Source organism: Bombus flavifrons, chromosome 14 (assembly GCF_040668555.2).
Source record: "Bombus flavifrons isolate JBK064 chromosome 14, iyBomFlav1_principal, whole genome shotgun sequence".
NCBI lineage: Eukaryota > Metazoa > Arthropoda > Insecta > Hymenoptera > Apidae > Bombus > Bombus flavifrons.
This window is the reverse complement of record NC_138455.1, coordinates 11,242,158-11,266,441: the sequence shown is the minus strand read 5'-3', so window position 1 is coordinate 11,266,441 and position 24,284 is coordinate 11,242,158. Positions and strand designations below refer to the sequence as shown.

Below are 24,284 nucleotides of genomic sequence, written 5' to 3'. Positions count from 1 at the left end.
CCAGGTCTGCTACACGCTTTGCATTTCAAATTCCGCGCGCACAACCCGTGTCGAGCGTGGTGGCACGGACCAACTTTCGAATGTTTCTGCCCGCTTATGCGCTGTCATTTGTTTCCCCCGCTCCTCTTTCAGATACCAGCCGCCGATCTACGATATCTAGCGGATTTTATTTATGGCGGCACCGACTACGTATCGGAATTGATTCCGTGATTTATTCGCCAACCGTCCTTCGACCGGCCGGTCGATATCGTCGAAGAGAGGCTGGCCCGAAATCGAATTTCGAGAGACAGGTTTTTCCTTTCGAATCGCGTTCTCGTTTCCGTCTCTTTCCCTCGGCGCGACCTGCTCCAGCCTCTTAACGAGGCGCAAGCGATAAATTTTCTTCTCTCTTTCTTTCTCTCTCTCTCTCTCTCTCTCTCTCTCTGTCTCCCTATCTCTGTCTGTCTGTGTCTATGTATATTATATGTATAGACGTATCGATTCGGTAGAGTTCGGTACGCCTCGCGACGTTATTCTCCGCGCGAAAATACCGCGCGCGACGAACGCATTAAGGTCACGAAAACTGTCTCGTCGTATAATTTGTACAACGAGAAGGTATTGGAGAAAGTAGGCGGAGATCTAAGAATCGAGCACGCCGCTGCTCCAGTGCCGTCACTCTTTAACGACGGTATAACTTGGACTTTATCTTCGCGTAATTTTCCTCGGTACATCTTCGCGCGGTTTTTACGGCTCTTCTTAATGCACGGGACGACTCGCTGGCTAATTGCACCGCGCCAACCGACGATTGCGAAACTTCTGGCCGCGCGAACCGCCAGCAAGAAAGTCGCGCTGCCACGGCCGGCTAATTGAAGCGCAATTAACCGCGTTAAAACGTTGCCTCCCGATTAGAGCGGTGGTGTGTCACCTGCTGCCGGCTGCCAGCACACCACCCGAGACTTTCTAATATATGCTGGTACGTTCCGTCAGTGTGTGAACTGGCTGCGCTGAAAAACCTACAGGCAGTTTGCTGTCGGATCCGACGAAGAGGCGACGCTGATCGAATCGACCGTTTCCACTCGGCCACCCTTTTCTTCTTTCTAGATTTTAAACTTTCACGATCGTCCGGTGACGTACAGCGACTGTTCCGCGTCAGACCAACACCAACCACGACGTACTAACGACGCGCACGAATCGAAAGCCGAAGAATCTTTTTGTTGTCAGGTTCGCGCGACCGCCTGAATTCCGCGGCAGCTGGAATTAAAAACTCTAGACGGTGGCTAAAAGTAAACTCAGCCTCTGGAGGATTTAATTTTTCAAGTATCGCGAGCAGACCAGAAAGGTCGCGAGCCTGCAACGTACTAAACTGGCGCGTTCTTCTCCGTTTCGTAAATGCTCTTTTAAATGGGTCTGAAAGCACTATTAGCGTTAAAAGCCAGTTACGGGGTACAGCGCCGGCAGCGTTCGGCCAGACTAAGCCGACTCGACTGAAAACGAGATACGAAAGTGCTCTCCGGATATGTCTCCTGCCGCGCGGTGCGCGCATCCGCCGTTCAAACGCTATTTCGTTTCTCGAAATAAAAATTTCAAAGGCAGGCAAATCGGGCTAGCCAAGGGGGCATTCTCCCTTTCGTTCGGCATTTCAGACTTTGCTGGATGTCGTCGTCCCGCGGTTACCTCATCCTTTTGGACCGTTGCCACGGGGAATACAACGTCGCGTTGTCGTTTCGTACACCGACGACGACGACGACGACGACGACGTTCTTCCGTGATTAGTCGTTGGTTCGTACGTTCGGCCAAATTTACAAGCGACACAGGGCACCGAGATATCTCGAAGACGACGCTACTTATTTAGAATATTGCCGGCATGCATTTGCATAAATTTAGCGCAGGCCCTACGGCGTTTCTCGTCGCGAAGCGCCCACCGTTATAGATCCGTGGAGACTCTCTTAAGTGCCAGATAGATCCGAAGCCAGTCGCTTGGACTCCGCCTCCGACAGCCCCCCGTTACAGGGCATCGGTATCGACTCGCTCGTAAAGAAAACGCTCGTGAGTTTGCTCTCGATCGATGCAAATTCCAGGCTGAAACGTAACGACGTTCGCGAGATCTTCGCCTCGTGTTACACGACCAACGGTAGCCGAACGCCGCGCGTAAATCATCGGCGGAACGACTGAGAACATCGCATCCCGTGGATTTTCGAGGTTGGTGCCACGGTACGCATGCATATTCAAATTGAATTATCCGCCCTACCAGACGCGTTGATTCGAAATCGTTCGGCGGGCCGATCTCGTCGAAACAACCAGCCATACCGCTCGGTTCACCGAAATCCGCCGCGCATCCTCGCCATTGTCCCTGAGCCGCTTGGACTTCCTAGACTAATGGAAATTCCTGGCGAGAAGTTGGTTAAAACGCAATCGCTTTGCATACGTATCGACGCCGGATCTCGTGCTATTCTCTCGGTTGCATCTATGCTCCTCCTCCTTCCTTTCGCTCCTTCGGGACACTTTTGGATACAGGCGTCGTTGACGCGTCGTTGCGGTCATCCGACCTCGTCCTTCGCGTCTACGCTTTCCACGGCGGAGGAGACGCGTTGCGTCGCGTGGCGATTAGTAGTCTGCGTCGGCGGAAAACGGAATCGAAAGCGAACGATCGATTGGAACGTTGTTTTCGTGAAAGTGAAAAGGGCGGAGGATGGAGGGAGGAGAGGCGGAGACGGAAAATGGAAGAGGAGTAACGAGTTCTCTTTCGTATCGCATGCCGACGACGGGAGAATTGTTTTTTCGCTCTTTGTTCGCGACGCTCGTCGGTTTTGCGTTACTTATCTCGTTAAAGAAACGCGAGAAACGGATAATCCGCAACCGACAAATCGCGACTGCCCGGAGAGGCGCCGGTCGCTCTTTTCACAGCCGTAACTTTATCGCGAAAGAAAGAGCAACGACGCGACGAGCACCAGAGAAGAATGGAACGTGCAGACGCGTTTGTGTCGGTGGCTAACTGCCGGCAGCTCGCGCTCGAAACAGTAGAATAGGTCCGTGTAAGGGTCGGACGCGGCGAACGAACGACGAGGACAGCGGCAAACGACGAGACGAAGTTACGAAGTAATGGACGCTTTAATTCCAAAGGAATAAATTGCAATTTTTCCAGCGGCGTAAAGTCGCGGTCACGCCACCCCTCTATCCAACGTTCCCGTTAAAAATCCCGGAATTCAATTAAACGCGGCCGCTAGCCGCAATCCCGAATTGAAATCTTGCAATTTCATATTCGGCCGTATCCGACCAGCCGCAGCAAGATCGAGCCTATCCGTTTGAATTTCCTGGAAAAACGATGTTCGCTTTCAAGTTTCAAGGATTCTCGGCAACCACGGCGGTTTAGCTGTTTTCGCCCAAAAAAAAAAAAAATCATTTTGGTCCCGTTTTGTCGTGCCACGAATAGACACGTCCACTCGGAAAACGGTATTAAAATTTCATCGAACGAGTTACGATGCTCTCGTTCGCCGTTGACCCGTGTCTCGAAAACGAAAACGGACGGGGTCGACTATTCGGAGGTGCATTCGCTCTGGGTTAAAAACACCGCTAGTATGTCACGTTTTCCTTTTTCGTCGGCCAATTGACGCCACGTTTTGACAAGATAAATTCGTTTATTCCTATAATCGAGTTCGTTCTTCTCGGTTGTCAGAAGCTGACCGGTTATTTTTCCATTCGTTTTTCTATTCTTTCTACGTCCAGTTCTACGCCGTGTCGCGTGTCACGGCGATTTCGATCGAACAGAAATTATAGAGGCGACGCGCGAAACCTATTGCGTTGGAAAAGATCGAGAAGGAAGGTAACGGCGTAGCGGGCAATAATACTTAAACGCCAATGACGGTCCTCCGGCATATAAATTCAATTTCACGGCTGGCCGGAGAACGGCGGAAAATTTTCATTATTTAATCCACGCGGGATTCTATTCTCCATTGTTGGCGCATTGTGCTCGTACAAACGAGTAGAAAACGCGGAGAAGATTTCCGGAAACCGAAGCTGGACTGTTCCCTCGTTGATACGCGAACACCGTGCCGCGGATAGAGGGGTTGAAAACCCATTTAAATTAATATTTGCCCTGCACCCGACCCACGGGTCTCGATCGCCTGCAACACCGATCCGCGATTTCGATACGCTAAAATGCGAATAAGGTCCGCGCAATTATTTGCGATAAACCCGTGCTCGGGTAATGTACACTCGACGTTGATGCAGCCTCGCCCCTCTCGCGTTACCGCCGCTACCGACGTCATCGCCACCGTCGTTCCGCCGCTACGACCGCAACCACCATCGGCTTCCATTCTCTCTCCTTCTCCATCTCGTCGCTCCTTTTCCCTGCCAACGAGCGTCATCGTTCACCGATGGGAATCCACCATCGTTGGCGCATAAACTCGCCTGTTTACAATCGATGCCCGAGCAAAATGGCACCGATGATGCTGCATGCGTCGAACAGAGTCCGCGCGTACGCCTACATCGGCCTGGCTTGCACCTGCCGCTGCATCCACTTGGATCCACTCGGCACTCGGGGCTCAACGAGATCATCGACGAATCACGTCAGCGACACGAACGATTTCCACGCGTTTTCAAGCTTCCGCCTCGTACCAGTTCCAACTCGATCGCAGATCGCTCGAAACGATGACCGACCCGCGTAATCTCGATGGTCCTTCGCCTTTCTTTTCCACCAGACAGACTCGATCCGGTACCTATCGAGCGTTTACGAATTTTCGAAAATTAATCGCCAATTAGTCGCCGAGGAATTTTCGTCGCGCGGCCGAAAATCTGCGCGACGAGGCTCGATGGCACAAAGACCGATGCATCGATCGATTCCGTAATACGTTCGGCAGTAGGTAACGCGTAATTTTATTCAAATCTCATGCAGATTGCTCCGTTATCGGCTACTTTTTCAATTACGTCGCGGCAGGCTATAAAGCGTAATAGAGGCGAGCGCTCCGCGAGCGAAACTTTTTCTCCAGCCTCCGCCTTCCCTCGCCACGCCTCGCCTCTCCTCGCCTCGCCGCTCCTCGTTTCTCCGCTCCGAGATCCTCCTGCCAAACCGGTATAAACTTTAAGCATGAGATACGACTTGGACCGTTTTTACACGGACCACGATCGCGTCCCGCGATTCTTCGTTATTACGAACTTTTGGCAGAAATAACCGACCGATCTTTATCCTGATTTTCGGCCGTGGCGAACGCTCCATTCGCACCCGCCGCGCTCTTTCGAGCGTCGCTAACGAATTCGCGAGAGAAGCTCGATTTCTTCGTCGCCTTCGTACGATCGCCCAACGTCCACCGCTCCATCGCTACTTTCTGCTCTCGGAGAGCAAACAGGATAGAACTCTTCGTTGCAAAGTCGACCGCCATTCCTTCCACCGACGTTTAATCTCTGCACGCGTTTCTTCGCTGGCGGATCAGTTTCTCCGACTTTTCTTCAGACACGCGTGCGAAATTTTTGCCAGATTTTCCTCTACCCTTGGCCGCTCGAGAAACGCTGCCGGTCCCTGCGAGATGTTAACGCCATCAACGACGTTACTCGTACAAAGCTCACGATGTAATTTCTTGCATTTCGGTCGCGCGAGAATTAACGAAACGCAATTACCAAATCCCCCCTACCCCTACCGCGTTCCTTTCTCCGGGCGATCCGTACACGACCATCCTCTGTGGCTTTCCGAATTCCCCTGTGTTTTCCACTTTTCGACCGCGTTTCTCGACTCTTCCCTCTCGCCAACTCGCCGGGATTTAATGAAAACGAGCGAACGATCGCTTTTGATGGCGGAAAGTCGGGAACTTGTTTCTCTCGTTCGGGTCTTGTTATCCGTAATGCAGCCGAGGCTTTAACGAACGCGCTCGTCGTTGATCCTTCGGACGAAACGCAATTCAGCATCGTTGTAATTTGTAAACTACGCGTTCCGCGAGTTGGATTCAATTGCTCGCGAGGTAGTCGCTCCGTGTTCTCTCGCCGTGTACAGTGGCTGCATCGAAATCGCGGCCACTCGGTCCCTTCGATATTCAACGAGACCTAATCTCTCGGTCTACGTATGTCGATTTCGAAGAAAGATCAGCGGCTCGGCATTTTGGCGCAGAATCCCGGTTTGCGGTTGTTTATCGCTCGACTCTTTCATGGTCGATCATAAATTATCATTGGGCAACCGTGGGCGCGGCAGGTGCTTTTGATGCGCTCTGCAACCCGTTCTAAATAAATATACATCTAGCTATCTGAATTTTAGTCGAGGGAAGTTGCATCTATGAAAAGGCTTGGAAACCATCTCGGTCGGTCGAATGGTTAAAATCATTTTTCAAAATCACCCCGATCTTTGGAAATTTCTTTCTCTCTTTCGGAGAGAAATTTCTCGTAGAGCTCGCCGTACGCGTATAAAATGGGATTTCCTCGAATTCGGTGGAGATTTTTTTCTAGCATTTTGTACAACGTTGTTCTCGCCGAAACTTTATGAAATTCGTTGGAAACCGTAGCCAAAAGCGGTCGGAATATTTAAAAATCGATCGATCGTCGCGCACGGCCGGGATTGCGCTCGATTAATGCACCAGCTTCCAACTATTTCGTTATGATAATCGTCACGTGTTCGGCCACAATGCGACCCGAGTGGATAGCAATAATCTGGAACGAGCGATTCGATCAAAAATTATCGACGGTTCGCCGATGGAATAATATTTACCTTAAATTGCATCGCACATATCCCTGCCTCGCAGTTTTCATCGCAGAGCCGATAGATTAACGCGTTCGTGTTCTCGTTCGTCGACGGTACGAATTTTCGAGCCATCCGAAGCTTTTGCCTTCTCTGTTCAACCAGCCGGCCATGCCCTCTCGACATCGTTTCCCCTTTTCCACGATAATCTTTCATTTTGCGATCGCGCGAGGACATTTTTTTCGCCGCACGCGGCAAGCTCGTCGCGTTTCAATTCGATTGGACTCGATTCGATGCGATGCGATTCCATTCGATCCGATCCGATTCCATTCGATTCGATTCGATTCGACTCGACTCGATTCGATTCGTTTCGATCCGATTCGGTCAGATTCGATTCGGTCGTGGATACGTCGCCGGTTACGAGACCATCAACGATCGATCGTGAATCGCGCGACACAGACTGTACGTGTCAACGCATTCGCTACGCGCAGAGATCACCGCTTTTTCGTCCGATCATCGTGTCGGTTAAATCGCTGCGCGCGTATTTACCGCTTCGTCGAATGTTCTTCCAGGTGCGTCGTGCGTTTGGTAGCAATCGCAAACCGTTCGTCGATACAGACAGACGCATCGTGGCGAAGAATCGTGCAGCAACCAAGAACATCCTTTCGAACATCCGGACAGACTTTCGTCCGGTCCGTCTCGGGCGATTCGTTCGTTTGCTGCAATTTGTTTTGAGAGCGAAGATTCAGGGGCAATCGGGAGATCGAAAAAGTCGAAACGTTTCCGTTAGGGACCGGCGCGGCAATCCATGGAAGAGTGGCCATAAACGATCCGTGCGATCGCAAAGTTTCGAGACCAATTTAATACTTGGCCGGTAGTCTCGCTCCAGATAGCACGCCTCTTGGTCTGGTCCTTCTGTTTCCAGCGGGACGGCGCGTCGTTGTTACAGCGAAGGCTGTACCGGGAGAAACTGCCAGCGACGAACAAAGAAGAGGCGCACAACCGTATCCATCCATCTTGAAACGACCGTCTCTTTATCGCCGGGTAAAAGCGTGGCGAGCAGGCTCGAAATTTCCATTCACGTGTTAAACCCGCTAATTCTGAGCCGCGTGTTTCGGGACGACACGCGACGCGTTCACGCTATTTGTCCGCTCGATTCGGGCGCCGCTCGATTTCCTGCGATAGCAAATTTCGTTTATCGAGTTTACACGAGTTTTCATCCTATCGATTCTACGAATGCCCGGAATATCGTTCTTTTTTTTCCTTCTTTTTTCCACTTCTTTTTTCCTCTCTCTCTCTCTCTCTCTCTCTCTCTCTCTCTCTCTCTATCTCTCTCTCTATCTCATATTTTGTTTTTTTTTTCCTTTTCGCTTTTCATACGTATGTTTCTCGTCGAACGACGAAAAGTTTGATCTGTCACGAACCGATGCGATCAGCTGATCGTAAACGCGATCTAATCCGATCCGATATCGATCCTCTCTTTTCCTTCGATCGGTCGGAAACTACGTATAATCTTTGACCCTTCGATAATTCGCCCAGCCTTGCCTGACGACCGGCGAATTCTTTCAGAGACGTTCCACGATACGGCGGAACCTCTCTATCCGCGTTTGGCTTGTTAACTCGGGCAGCAACGGTGGGCATCGAAACAGCCCGAAGGGACTACTCGACTCTAATCAAAGGCTTGCCTCGATCTTGTGCTCGCAGGTCCGCCGACGATCCTGGTGAGGCCACAATCGCAGCAGGTGAAGGCAGGAGGGATAGCGAGCTTCTACTGCACGGCAGAAGGTGCGCCGCCACCGCAGATCCACTGGCGGAAAAACGGAAAGAGAGTATCCCGTAAGTATTCGCGTTTTCGTTTGGTCGTCTGCTAGATTTTCAAAGTTTCGAGAAACCGTTTCTCGTCTACCGACCGCGTTGCTGTCCCTCCGTCGATCTAAACGACAGAGATGCAAATCGTATCGACGATATCGAGTCTATCGTCGCTGGTCTATCGCCTCTTGGCTCTTTTCAGTCTCCGGTTCCGATTCCGCGTGCAAATCCGGTTTCTCTTTCGTAACTACCTCACGATTTCGTACTGTATTTTTCGTTTCTGCTTTTGTTTTCTTTTCCGTTCGTATCATCTTGCCAGCGACGTTGTTCTCTTCCGATACGTCGCGTCACGTAGTCTGGACGACATTCCCGCCCTTTTCTTTTTAACTAAATTTCGCGCTCGCTCGATTTCCGGAAACACCGGCTGTTGCCGACCGGTGTGCGACTGCAGCCGGACTCTTCGTTACATCCAGAGTTTCCAGAGACCGACCGGATTGCCGAATCTTCCAGTGTACAACTCGAGGTACTAACTGAAATAGACGTCGCTTCTTTCAAGCAGAAAGCCTCGCGCGCCCTTTGGATTTGCCAAACTGATTTCCGGTTCGGGCAATCTTGTCGCGTAAGACCGTCACTATATAGAATATATCCTATAGATATATAAATTGAAGCAATCTCAAACAACATATTCACCAACTAATAGTAGACTTCTTTCTTACAATTTCGTAATCTTTGCCAAATAGGATAACCAGGTAACTCGCGATTGGTCGCGTATCTTCTATTTATCGTCGCTACTTGTCGCTATCGCTGAAGAATGTTTATCGGTAACGAGACGGTAGCTTACGAATTGTAAGATTTTGCTGACAATATTAGCTCGATCGTTTGTGCGCAACGAGAGTCCGAAGACCGAGTTTGGCTTGGCGCGTCGCTCGTTACCACCGGTCGGACGAATAGAAATCGGAATAGGAATCGGAACCGGATCCTGTCGAGGAAGAGTGCGCGGTCCAACTAACCGTTGGAAATTTGCAACGCCGCGAAAAATCGCGCCGGTTAACGGAGAATAGACGCTTTTATCCTCGGCTCGTCGATTGTTCTCGATTTCGAGCTGGTCCGCGGCTCCGAAATTCGCTAATCCAGCGAAACGGAGATAACGACGCGTAACAAAGTTGGTCGTGATCGCGTGAAACGCGCGCGAGGAGCCAGCACGAATCGAACCGATCGACCGCCTACGGATACCTTTCTGTCTCATTTGCTTCGCCTCGTTTCCATCCTGGTGATCGACTCTTCTAACAACCTTCGTCCTTCGCGTTCTTCTTATCCTTTTTATTTTCCCTCGTTGTCAGCGATCAGCTGCCTGCTCGCAAGATTCGCGTCGCGGCCGTGGCATTTTACTCGCTGTGCAACGTAAAGAAAGAAACTCGAAATTTGATCGCAGATCGAGTACAGTTGTGGCGATCGCGCGCGCGAAGTTATTAAATCACTCGACCTGCAAGTGTAAATCATAGACACGCTGAATGTGTGTGCACGAGCCTCGAGATTCAGAAAAGTCGTTTCTTTCGTTGTACGAACACGGCCGTGCCATAAGCGAGATCGAGAAGACTCGGCTGGAAATCGATCGGATCGACCTTGTGGCCATTCCTAACGATCGTTCACCCCGATGTTTCGCGTTATTCCGTAGAATCTCAGTCACGGTACCTGGTGCACAACTATGAAAACGGAGCTTTATTGCGGATCGAACCTGTCAGGCCGGTTCGCGACAACACCCTGTACGAGTGTCTAGCGGAGAACGGAGTTGGGGACGCCGTGTCAGCCGAGGCGCAGCTTAGAGTCTACGAAGGTATGTAAAGTTGCTTTTAAATTTACATGGACGATTGTTCGACGCTCTCGTCGATCGTCTATGGCGTGCGTGAACTACTAAGTTTCGCGGTCCAACGGAGAAGTTTCGGTTCAGCGTTACACGGCGACATCGTCGTACGGCTATTAACGTTAGCCTGAAGGCAAACGGCGTAGTCGAAATTTAATATTTAACGAAAGGCTGCTAGGAACAGCTGGCGCCGCCGTGGCGCAAGCTCGATCGCTGCAAAGTTTTCAGCGGTGTGGATAGATTTTGCGCAGCCGACGGAAGCTGCTCTAGAGACTGGGGATTTTTCGAAAGGTGGGAAAACAGATGCCGGACGCGAAGAAGAGCAGGAAAAAGGACGATCGAAATTCTCGGAGACTGGAGGAAACAACACGGCTATATAACGAGCCAAATTCCGTTGAAATTAAGCGAAGCCTTTCTTCTTCCACAGTTGGGTCCAACCACGCGATCTCTCTTTCTCTTTCTATTTATACGGAAGAGCGAACAGCTTAATGGCGCCCAGTTCGGCGACCAGGCGGAAGGCGACGTAATAGAAAAAAAAAGCGACTGCCGCGCACCTGCAAAGCTTACCCTTTTCCGGGAAGAATCTCTTAAACTTTCGCGAAACGCCTTAATTGGCTTGGCCAGCTTTTTAATTCGATTCCAACTTCACCTCGCGGATATTTTTGCTGGCAGTTTCTCTCGTATTCTTCCTCTGGGGGAGAAGGAAAAAAAGAGGGGGGAAAGAAAAAGTACCGTCCGTTGTGAGAAACCGTTCCGAAGCTTCTCTCCTTCCTCGATTCACCTTTCATTTCTAACCTTCCACCGCAATCATTCTCCTTTCGCCGTCTCTCCGCATTTGCGTTACCGACCGCGATTCGACGCTCGAAATTCATTGGAATTTTTTGTTTCTCTCCTTCCTTTTCCTTTTTTTTCTTTTTTTTTTTTTGTCTCTCTTTCAACCGTCGATTTCCAACTATTTCGTGTCAATGCCGTTGCCACCGGGCACCATGCAAGCCGTCGTCAATCGCTGGATATTCGCCCGGATCTCTCAAATTCGGCCGTGATTTCGATTTGTTACGAAGTTGATTCGACCGGATGATCGCTTTCCCAATGGTGCGATAATACGTGTCTGTTCCTTTATTTGTCGCTAGCTGTAGTCATTAGGCGAGAGAAGTACGATAGATATCGATTCTAAAATCAAATAAAAAGTGAATATTAATCGCGTTAAGTTTCTTCGTTCACCCTCGGTCAATTGTCGTACTTCTCTACCGTTGAAAGATACTTTAAATTCCACGAAGTAGCGTGATTCTCGTTCCAACATCACTTTCGCGCTCTTTTTTTAAAACGTAAACCGTTTCTGTTTGCTAAAACACGAAGAAAATTTGGTTACGCAGCGATCCACGTCTGTATCGTATGTACCGAAATGGACTAGAAGCTGAGAGATCGAGCATCGAACATTTCAAGTTTCCGAAATCGTCGAAAGTTCGCCGCAACGTTCGATCGTTCCCCGTCGGTGAGATTTCGCTTGGCCGACACGATTTTTTCCAGTGGCCGCAAGTTCTCCGATTAAATAGCGCGCAGCTTTCGAACAGAGAAAGGCAAAAGCCGGTGTAAGTTGCACTTGCGGACGTTAAACGGATATCAGCGCAAAGGCATAGTTGCTAATTGTAAAGCGACAAAGTACACGACGGAGGTGGCTGCGGACTAAGCATCTTTTTCCCCGTGGAGGAGTCGCACGCGATCAATCACCGTGGTGCGCGGAGCCCACGCGAAGAACTCTCCCCTTTTTGCCAGTTTTTCTTGCCGGCTCGCTTACGCGAGATCCATGGCCGTGTTTTTGTTTTTGTTGCCGGCGCCCGCTCCCACTTTCGTGGACGGGAGAGTTTAAAAGTTGCGCGAATTTTTCTCCACCCGCCCGAATAAACGGGGTATTTAATTCGGCCGGGCGGCTGAAAAATACGCGCCGACGTTTACGCGGTGCTGGCGCGTGCTCGTAACGCGATCCTTGGCCAAAGTTGGTTTTGGTAAATGGAGTCTCAGCCGCATAATGAGCCCGTTCGAATATTTAGGCATCCGGCGGTACCGTTGGCCATACGCGCTTCGTTATCGAACGCATCACCGCGATAAATACCTGCGAACTCGTATTAAAGCCGCATTCGGCTAATGCGATTACTCGAAGCATGTTATGTTGCAATAATGTAACAACGTAACATCGGTAAATGCGGTTAAAATTACATGGCGAGCTGGCGGAACAATCGATAATCGTTGTAGCTGGCGCGCAGACTTTGTCGAGTCCAAGTAATTATCTCTTTTGTCTAAGTCCACGCCACTGCCACGTAATTTTTCTAATCGAGCGTATCGAATTTTTGTACCGCGGTCTCCAGGAAAACGCGTCGTTGCGTTTCGTTCGATGCTGCGATGTCCTCGTGGCGTCGCGATGGTTGACGACGCTGGATCGCGAAAATGCTCGAATACTCGTGCATTATATATAATAATAATAAATAATAATAACGCGTTAGAAGCTGGAACAGTTCACGCGATTCAGGACGGTATTATCAAAGGTTGAATAAAAATAAGCCAGTTGTATAGAAACTTTTGTCGCAAGGTCTACTACGGTCTCGCGATTAAAATAGATATTGAACGAACTTGAAAGCAATCTGAAAACGTATAAAAGGATTGAAAGTTATCGAGAACATTGGCTGAATATAGAAATCAATGGCGATAGTCTTTTTTCTGATTTCTTGCTATAAATATACTCCAACTTCTGATAACGTAAATACGACTTTCAGATTCGTTTCGAGTTTCGCGAAGACTTTCCACTCAAATCGGAGAATCATCCAACGAAGAAAGAATGCGTTCTCGCGTAATAAGAAATCGCGCAGAATTTGTCTTCTTTCGTAGACGACGCCGAGTGTCCTGGCGAACAGGGAAATTATATCGCAACGAGGCCGTCCGTTATCTGATCTCGTCGGTGCTCATTGTCAGCACGGCGAACTGGCAAGGCGTCGATGCTATCTTCTCCGTTCGAGCGAACCTTTACCGTCAACGGCATTCTACCTTGTTTTCTAGCGCAAAGTTTTACGACGCGACTCGCAAGCTCGCTACATTCCCGTGGTCGGTTGGACGAACAAGAAGCGACGACCGACTTCGCGAATGCTCGATGCGTGTCGCGTAGGAGACACAAGAAATGACGAAATCGACAGATCGCCGGTGATCTCGCGTCGCAGTTCGAACGTTTCACAAATAAGGTAAAGAATTGAAGTTCGAATGTAGCAGTGAAATTAATCGTACGAATCCAACAGAGCGACGGTTCAGGGTGTTAGAACAGAGAAAATCGAGAGTTGATTTTATATATCGGGTTGTCCGGAAAGTATTTTTCTTTCGCAGACGCGTTTTTTACAACAGTGCAGCTTCGTAGAAACGCGAAACCAAGTCTGTGAAATGTCGCGGTGTTTATCTCGACAGAACAAAATGGATCGTACGTAATTCGACGAAATAATGTAAAACAAAAAACGTCGCGCGTCTATTATTTCCTCGTAAACGAAAGAAACTTCTCGGACGACCTAATACTACGGGTTTGGCTGCTATGGAGAGGGTGTCGTCGGGACCCAGGTCAGAGATGGCCGTGCTGCTACTGTTTTCTTACACTGGAACGCTCTCTGCGTTGTCGTTTCGGGTGTTCGTTAGACCCCGTTGGTTTTTTTATCGCTAAATTATGGCTGGGTGACGACGTCTACGCGCGTGGAACGTAACGCGCGTTAAGAAGAGCGGCTGGTGGACGTAACGCTGCCACGCGCGATTAGTCCAACTTCGACGCGTCTCTCGATCGCTGGATAACCGAATACGATGTTTATCAGAGTGGCGAGATTTTAAGATTTCAGCTTGAAAGTAGCCTTCGTTGCAATCGTGCCGTACTATTTACCGACGTGTGACGTTTGCGTATTCCGGACGAAACAAGATTAAAAGTTTGGAAGCCGCGATACGTAACACAGAGGAACCGGAGGTAAAATTTCGCGACTCGTCCGGAGTTATTACTTACATACGTGTTTCAATTATTCGGAATAATTGACAGTTTCCAACTGTCCAACGGAGAGGAAAGTGGCTTGGCGTTATCGGAAATCTCGTTTGTCTCTCGATTTTACAAAACGTTCGTCTCTGACGAGGGACCGTCATAACGCGACGGTTGGAAGTTTCGCTCAACGTTTCGAATAAATTTTCCATCGGAAGTTTCTCGGTTGCGAGAGCGACGCGACGCGACGCGGCTCGCTGCATCGTTTTGTCGGATGCCGAAGCACGATAGCGGTCTCCATAAAGGGCATACAGTCCCCGTCCTAGCATTAGCCTAATTTCGAGTTCCGCGGCAGGTGGAAATTAAATTTGCACAAGGGCTAAGTGGCATCTTCGGTTCCCGTTGGCTTGCACCGTGAACTATCTACTTCGAGTTACGCCCGGCATCGAGCTACGCTACAAGTTTGTTGCCGTGTCTCTCGTTCGTGAAATTCCCACGAAATAATTCTTTCAACCGAGTCTCCAGCGATGCCAAAAAGGGCGTCGCTGTCGCGAGCCGAACTCTACCGTTCGAGATCGCGACGTCATCGGTTCGCCACGATCAACGATGAAAATACTTTTTTTCATCCTTTTTCGTTTAATCGCTGTATTTACGATACAACGACGTAGAAAGTTTCTGTTCAAGCTGATCCATTTACAATTACGCGCCGTGTCAAACTATTAGGTTGTCCGAAAAGTGTCTTTCTTTCGCAGACACGTCTTTCACAACGACAAACATTTCTTTATACAAACAGGAAACCTAATCTATCGAACGTTGTGATCTTCGTGTTGATAGAACAAAATGAATCGTACGTAATTCGATAAAATAATGCAAAACGAAAAATGTTGTGCGTCCGCTATTTCCTTGAAATAAAACGAAAGAAACTTTTCGGACGACCTAACGTATATATATATTGCGTGCGTTGTACGAAACATTTTGAAATCTCGTTAGCGATGCTACGACGCTGCGTTATTACGGTGCTATCGGTAGAGTTTGATATCCTTTCGAACGATGGAGAAACTCTATTCGCTTGCTTTCCCGTCTTTCGGTTTATTATCGAAATACGCGTCTGCGAGTCCATCCTCGACAGTCGACGATTTGGTCGGCTAGGCTCGAAAAGACGAGACCTTTAGAAACTGTGCCTTCGGGACCTCGTCTTTATTTCGATTGCCCAAACTCGGAGAATCGCGTCTCGTCCAAAGGTAAACGCTACACCAAAGATTCCAGCCGATACTGAGAACCGAATTCAACGAATGCTTAATTAACGAGTCTGGAAACAACGTAGTTTTCCCTCCGCCTTACCCTTACTCTTACTTTCTTACTCTTTCACCTTATCTGGCTTTCCTCTAGCACGAGAAAACAGTTTGAAAGGCAGCAACTGGTATGCACTTGTTTCCTCAAATTCCTGTTTCCTCGAATCAAAGCTGTTTAATAGCAGATCCGATAGAGGCAACTTCGTAGAAGAGTGGACGTTTAAAAGTCGCGGTTTTTCGAACGATCGGCTCGTACGGAAGAAACGCGATCCGTGGATATCGCGAGATTTTGTAAATTCGTGATCCGAATGTAGCGACGGTATGAGAAAAAGGCACGTGTTAGGTTGTCCGGAAAGTATTTTTCTTTCGCAGACGCGTTTTTTACAGCAGCGCAACTTCGTAGAAACGTGAAACGAAATCTGTGAAATATCGCGGTGTTTATCTCGACGGAACAAAACGGATCGTACAACGTAATTCGACGAAATAATAGAAAACAAGGAACGTTGCGCGTCTGTTATTTCCTCGTAAAACGAAAGAAACTTTTCGGACGACCTGATATAAGCCACGTGAAAATTGATTTTCTTGCTACGAACCAATCCGAACGTCGGTTAGGCGTTTCGAGCCGCTACAATACCGCGATTATACCACGATTATACCACGATCCTAATTAGCGTATAACGTTTCGAACGGGCATTCCCTGGGCAGTCACGGCTGACAATGGAAAGAAATTCTTGTACTACTAACGAACCAGCTGAGGAAGGCGCGGAACGGTCAATATTGACTCTCTTGGAAGTAAAAGAACCGACCAACGGAATATCCGCTTGGAACGAGAGACTCCTTTTGTTGTCTCGGGAGACGTTTTATTTCCCGTCTCTTCCACCGGTTGCTTCGTTCCTCCCGTTTCTGGATTCGATTTCGTATTTTTAAGCGGCGCAACAACGCGAAGCTCGTTGGCGAAACCCGAACCAAAGCGAGAATCTTACGTATATATTTCTTCTCGTCCGTACCATCTTTCGAGAAATTCAAGTTCGTTAACACAACACCATCTAACAGCCGGTGGATTCCCCGGGAAAATGGTTGCCCCGGTGAAATACCATCCGTCGTGTCTTTCTGAAAATGGATATCGCAGGAATCCAGCAGACGAGGAGCGAGAGAGTGAGAGAGGCGACTCCTTGCCGCGTTCGGGTCTCTAGTACGGTTGCCGATCGATATTAATTCTTCTTCCATCTTTCGATAGTTTTTCGTACTCGGACAAACCGATAGTCTCGAGCCATTCGCGCGACCCGAAATTTCGAAATTTCGAAATTTCCACGACTGGTCGTACTCGAGAGCTTAATTTCGTCGAAACTCGTTGCACGGTAGAATCGAAATAACGGGCAGACCGGAGATCGTCCCGGGTAGACGCTGCCAATCCCGAAGGAGAAGATAATGAATAAAAAAGAGGGGTAAAAACGAAGGATGGAGAAGATTAACGAAACGCCAAGGGGATGAAACGAGGACGAACCGCGAACCTTCGAGCTGGATATACAGGGATACACCGTATATATGTAGGTGTAGGTACATGCGTAACTCGGCCAGGAGGAACGAACGATTAAAAGCTGATCCGGGATGAAGAAGCGGAGTCGAAAGTTTCGTAGCGCGAAGGAAACCGCTGTTACCCCTTACCCTTCTCATCCGCGAACGTTGCGAAGCGAAAGAGGAGGTTTTAAACGCGCTAGAGCAGAGTCAACTTCTGTTCGCTTCTTCGTCCGCTTACCCGTTCACCGGGTTCGTCCGTCTCCGTGAACCGTATCGAGGCGGAGTATTTGATTCGTCCGAAAAACCGGTCCCTTAATTAGCAATTAATTGGCACATAAATTAGCTGCGAGTTTTCGCTCACCGCACCGTACAACCTCGTAACTCCGACGTACGTCCTTCCTCCCAACCCTCGTCGTTCATCCCCTTTTTTCTATTCTCGGCCGTCGCTACGACACAGAGATAAGACCGACGCCAACTATTTCAGCAATCAAACTTTCCCACGGCCGTTGGAAGTTTCCCGGACCGTGGCTCCCCTCGCTCCACGCGTCCATCGGATCTCCGTGTCCCTTTGCCGATTACGAAAGCCGACGTGGAAACTGGCGCGTCTTCTTCCAATCGGTGGAAAGTGGCCGAGGTTGGCGGCGAAACGGAAGCAACGTCGCTGCCGGCGGTAACACCGGTGTCCACGACGACGGCCAAGTTGCCGGCTGTTCGATTCGAGGCAACCTGTAGCTCGAAAGAATTCGCCGTATCTCCTTCGACGACCAGTCCGAACGAACGACGACTAACGGACCGCGAGGAAAACTCGATGAACAACGCGTACACGCGATACGACCATCCACGATATCGCGAACCCGTCTCGCTCCGAGGAATCGAAGTCCGACGAGAAATGGACGACGAGCCGTTTCAATGGCAATCGAGACTCGACCGATAATAGAAAACGATAAAGGAGAGAAAAATCCGGCTCGCACGGCTCGCAGAAAGGCAAGGTGGAAGAAAGAAGGCGGAGAAGACGTCTTGAATCGGACAAATCGAACGGTTTCAGGGTTATCGCGGAATAATGTGGCATTTAACAATGGGTGTTTGGTCCCCTCGGGTGAACGCGAGGATCGCCTCGATATATGAACCAAGAGGACCGAGATGGGTAAGGCGGGAGAAACGAGAGGGAAGGTGGAAACATGGGCGAGCCGCGGGTGGAAGGGCGATCTCGAGGTTCTCTAGCCTTTCAGAAACTACCGTGAGCCACAGCACGCGCGCGTCCCTTATCGAAGTCGATGATATTCGGCCCGTGTGCCGCGATTTTCTCCATTCAACGTACTAACCAAACTCCCTAACCCGTCTCTCTTCTCCCGTTCCTCTCGACGAACAACCATTTTCCGCAACCTCCGCGGAGTGGTTTTACGATTTCATGCTCCATTTCGCCCGATTCGTCGATCTCTTCGGTTTTCCTTCCAACCGACACAACCGAGAGGAGAGGAACGTCTTGAATTTTTCCGACCGTTCGCTCGATCTCGGTCGCGCCGTTACGTAGCGATTTTTATGTCTTTCCTCGACGTCCGGCCAACGAAACAACCAACCGTCTTACGAATTTTCTTGTCCTTCCATTCCATCGATCGGTGGTTACCGCCTTTTAATATCTCCACGGTTTTAGTAGCATTAGAACGAGACGCGATCGTAACGTAGTCGTTATATCGAGGAAATTTCAAACGAATGCGAAAACCTGCGAAAAGAGTAGGAAAATGTAGCGACAAAAGTGCGCGAGAGAAAACTTTCGGAAACGCTTTTGCGTGAAACGAGCCAGAATTAACCACCGCCTTTTAATATCTCGACAGTTTTAGCAGCATTAGAACGAGACGCGATCGTAGCCGTAATTACATCGAGGAAATTTCAAACGAATGCGAAAACGTGCGAAAGGAGTAGGAAAATGTAGCGACAAAAGTGCGCGAAAGGAAACTTTCGGATACGCTTTTGTATAAAACTAGCCAGACTCCTCCGTCCTCGGATAAGTCGAATCGAATTCGCTTCGCGTCGAAGGATCGTCGAATCTGCATCGTCGGAGCGCGTACTATAGCGTAATTAATAAGGCGGTAGGAACGTACCGTCTTCGTTTCTGCTCTTGCCGTGTCGTTTTTACAAACAGTCTTTATAAACGCAAAGTTAAGTCGTTGAGAGTCGAAGATTAACCGTGATTCGACTAAGAGCCTCCGCCGCGCGTCGTGCGGAATTCTAACTGCTCCCCCTCGATCACCTTCTCTTCTTTCTCTCCTCCTATTTCTCTCCCTTTCTGTACGTATTTTTTCCTCTCTCTTTCGTCGATGCTGGCCGCCTGCTCGTTATGAAAAGCAAGCAAGCGGAGACCGCCCCAGCCGAAGCAATAGTTGCAGCCAAGAGATCATCGACAACTTGGCTCGACTTTTCAACTCTCCGACTAAGATTACAGTTAACGTTGGTCGGTAATCGACGCGGAGCCGCGCGAACGACGAAACGGACGAATTCTTACGACCGTAATTATACAAAAGCTACCGCAGACGGACCGAATATAATAAAAAATTCATTACTATAATTTCCATCGATGTTAATTTTATCGTGAAATGGGGCATCCTTCGGTCGTGATTAAAATTTTAAAAGTTTACTCTGGAAATTTATTATGCTGATAAAATCGACCGGCATAAATGAAATATGCCGTTTAAATTTCTTTCCATAAATACACCTGTTCAATTTACCACAGGCGTATCAAAAAGGACACGCGTACGCGTATCCATGTGTACGGTAGCTTCTATTCGTGCGATTTTAAGTGCACGTGTAACCGTGCATCATTAATGCGTCCTTATTTCGATGAACGCGACATTTTTTGAATATCGATACCAACTCCACAGTCGCGCAGACAAATTTCGAGATCGTAGGTGAGAAAATGAATTTAAACGAAATGAAAGGTTTAGAAATAGCAGCGAGATCGTACGCGCATAAAATCGAGAAGGTAGCTTAAAATCAGCTATCGTTAACGCCTTAACATTTAGCCAACCTATACGCTGTCCATCGTGCGTTTGTTCAAGTATCGAGGACTAATATTCGTTGCTTAAAAACGAAACAAGCGTAACGATTATTTCGGCGGTTAATTATATTTTGCGATAATGATTTTATTTAACGATTTCACGTATTCTTCGTACAGAACGTCAAATCAAAAGTGTGAAAAAAATATAAGTGAAATTAAAAACATATTAAAGATGACCAAGGATACAGTTCTTTACAGCGTGTATACTCGTTCGATCATAACTTTATTTAGTCATGACTGATAGTGTAACTTTTTAATTAATTTTTACACCACCAAATCGGTGTACTTTATTATATACTTTATAGAAGCAGAAAAAGTGGCGCAATTACAATAATTGGCAATAGTTCCAGGTGAAGAATAACTAATAATAACAGCAACAAAAAAAAAAAAAAAGAAAACGCGTTGCTAAAGTCAAAAAGGGAGATCTGCCGGTTCGGTTGGCCAAGTGTTAAGAGGCGTGTTGGCGCGAGTACAGGTCCGCCGTGACCGCAGGCTGAGATCGTACGATGAAAATAGAGGAAAACGATGGAATATAGGAAAAACGTAATGGGTATTACGGCGAGCAGAGAAGAATACCGGTGGAAAAGGAGGGAAGAGAAATCGGCAAAGGGAAACTTTGTTTCCGGAAGAGGCAATTCGTCTCCCCGGCATCCGTCGCTTGGCAGACGGAAGCGTATCTGCCGGTTCTTGCCGTTCTAATCTCTCGCGGTGAAGATTGACGGGTTCGTGTCCCGCGAACCTTCGAGAAAGGAAATCCCAAGACAAAGGCAAACGTCTCTCCGTTTTCCTGTCTTCCCTCGCTTCGTTTCATCCGACGCGGTCTCCTTTCGTCCTCGCAGGCATCGAGCATCCGTTCCGAGTCCGAACACGCGCGCACTATCGACAGACCGAAATAAATATGAAATTCCATCGACAAAACATCAACGAAAAGATCGAGCCTCGGCGAACAGAGAGGACCGTGACGCGTTCGCCTCGTTGAAAGAGGAACCACGCCGGGGTGGCTCTGCATTCTCGTACGTGAAAAGCGACCTCGATCGGGCGGAAAATCCGGTTTTCTCGGGAATTAAACGCACAAAGAAGTCACGATCGATCTAAAAGGACCCCAACTTCTGCGAACTTTGCCATTTCCAAACCTCTCGGAGATAATCATTTGGCGTAGAAATCGCAATTTCTTGTTGATTCGCTGCTTTCTTTTATCGGATCGGGTCAGGGAATCTCTTAACGTTTCCGAGATTGGACGCTGATCGTTCGACGAACGTCGATGTGTATCCAAGTTCGTATTTTTATGAATGATAGGTAGCTGTTAGAAAAAAAAAGAAAAACAGAACTTGAGCAAATATTTGTTCTCGTTCGACGAGAAACAAAACGCTTAAATATTCTGCTAAGGCCACGTAAAAGCGATTAGTCGTGGAAGAAGGTGCGATAAATCGCGAAAAGTCAAGGTGAAATTAAGCCGGGGAATCTGGATGCAGATAATGAAAAAGTGGACAAAAGATTGGAAAACACGGTTCGTCGGAGTTAGCGAGAAGAACATAAGGTAACTGTGTCGCATAAACACGGGGAAATTACAGGCTGAGAGTGGCGGCACGGGATCGATAATTGATATTTTGATTCGAGACGTATCGTTTAATCCGCGGCCATTTTTGGCTCGGTTCCTCTGGCAGCGATCGGCTGTGAATATAATTCGCGGCATCGATGTAAATTAATGATGGCGAGCTCTGGCGCGTATCGGGCTTTCGCAATTGCAGACGCAACTGCACGCGTCCAATGCCGTTTCTAATTTCGAGGCTATATATTTCGCGGAATACCTCCGCCGCATACAGAGTCGGGAACGCAAACAAATCCAAATTCAGCAAGCCGAGGTTAGTGGAAACGGCCTGGTCGGCTGGAATCACCGAGGCCTAGACGAACGAGTGTCGCAATAGCTGGGCTGACGAGTCTCGCCGGCATCGGGCCACGGTGATTCCGAAATTAATTAAATCGGATCGTTCTCTGTGTACAAATGGACTTTTTCGTGGAACGTTTGCCGACCGGTTATAGCGGGTATCGCGGGCCAGCGGCGCGCGCCGCAGTCGACGGAATTTCGGGGCAAACGTTCCAATCGGTCAAAAGTATCGGACGAGGCTTCGGTAGCGGCTGAAATCGCGACGAGTAAATGATGGAATTCGTTGCAAGCGAACGACGCGGCGCGAAGGTCGAACGGCGCAGAGGTCTCGTCGCAACTTTAGTACGCGGTATCTCGCGAGCACGACGGTAACGCGAACGATAATAAGCGATTTAAAAGCATCGAGGGTCGCGTGGCTCGAACGAGCCCGAGACAATTCCATTAAAAACGACGACTGAAACGAAGAGGGAGGCAACCGGAATAGGAGATAGAGTGCGAGAGCGCCGCGAGATTGCGGCAGACGGGGCAAAAAGAAGAGGCAACTTGGAGCTGGACTAATTCGCCGGGCGCGTGTTTCGTCATGCTCGCCAACTCGATTTAGCTCGTAGATTGAATCACGCGGACCGAAAAGAACGAATACTAATTTCTTTAGAGACGAGTCGAGAGATTCTTTTCGTCAAGGAACACGGTCCGCTTTTTCTCCCTTCCCCGTCGCGTCTGCTACCAGCTTCTCCGACTTTTCGTACTTTTTCCCTACTTTTGCCTCGCCGTGCTCTTCTCTCTTACGCGTTTCTCCGTCATCTTTTCGCTCTCCTGCGAATCGTCTGTTCGACCCTACGGAAGTACCTATCGACCGATTTCTTTCTCTCTCCGACGTCGAAGCCAGAGGCTAAGGGTCGAAATTGTTTCTTCTCTCCTACAATTACGAGCAGCGGAACGCTCGACTTTTTCCCCCCTTTCTTTCTTCGGGCAAAAAAAGAGAAGTTGCAACGAAGCAGGCTACCTTCGTAGATGACTCGTTAAGGAACTTTCCCCTTGCGAGAGGGATAAACCCGGTCTGCCAGCTCGCAAATAACCATCAGCCCGCATACTAATTATTATTTATTAATTACGAGCGTGCGCGACTCGCTTCGCTTCGCGAGCCTGTACGCGCGCGTACCTCTCAAAGGGAATCGGTCGACGATGGATCGAAACGCGAAACGATATGCCGAATGAAGTTAATGGTTTGCCTATATCTCGGATTATTGTGCAAATAGCAGAGAGGAAATAATTTTACTTTAATAACACCAGGTAAAGAGAATCCCATTTGACGAAGGAACGTATCGCGAATCCTCCGATGGTATTTCCCATCGTGAAAGACGAAAAAAGCCGAGCCTTTGAGCCAGATATTGCCGTGTAATCGACGACTTGGAAATCCAGTATTTTTATATAAGTAGCGTGTGCCGCGTTTCGATCTCGAGGCGGTTTCCACGGAAATTTCGAATATCGTCTGGTTGCATGCGCCTCATTTTTCCATCGTCTCGTACGTTTGCACGTGCGTCGCGGGACAATTTTTTCTCCTATAAATATCTCGCATGGTAAAAATAAAAAAGACACGCGATTCTCTGGTTCGCTCGATTTGACTTATCGCTTGGAACAAAGTGACGATTACGTCGCGCTAGTTGGAGATTTTTATTGGCTACGCTATCGCGTACGTGTATATCACCGGCTATAAATATTAAGACATCTATCATCGTTACATTTATTGGAAAACTTTCCTTTTACTTTATTTACCATTTTTACTGCGAATTTCTTCAAATCAGTTTTACTATGCCACGGTATTAAAATAATCACGCGAAATGCGACGATCGTTCGTCGATACAACTTCGATTTCGAATCTTGTAATTAAAAAATACGATGAAAAGACAATTACGATAAATATTTTTATCCGACCGATCCTCGTTCTTCTGTCCAAGTGCGGAACTGCGTTTGCACGATCGCGAGCGAAGCCAATACGTCTCGGACGAAGAGATATACCGCATTAAATAGACGAACAGTTTCTACAGATGGTCGTCCTCTTTCTCGTTTTATCTTATCCTTTTACGAGAAGCCAGACAGGCGCCTTTTCCCTCTCTGGGGACTCGTCGAAGAATATGGAATTGTCCGTCCGACCTTTCCGGGTTACGACGACGCGCGGTAGGAAATGGAAAATTTTCCAAAAGTCGCTGCTGCCCTTTTCCTCTCCGCTTTCCTTTTTGCTTTCACG

General features: G+C 48.6%; 1 protein-coding gene across 13 annotated transcripts in view; it reads left to right on the top strand.

Moving 5' to 3' along the window:
- The window catches only part of Lar (tyrosine-protein phosphatase Lar), a 279,097-nt gene that overhangs the window by 172,689 nt on the left and 82,124 nt on the right, over nt 1-24,284 (top strand). For all 13 annotated transcript variants that reach the window (XM_069127175.1, XM_069127169.1, XM_069127168.1 and 10 more), the window contains 2 exons: nt 8,339-8,470; nt 10,119-10,277. In XM_069127175.1, coding sequence (XP_068983276.1) covers nt 8,339-8,470; nt 10,119-10,277 — 291 coding nt within the window. The remainder of the gene's footprint in view (nt 1-8,338; nt 8,471-10,118; nt 10,278-24,284) is intronic.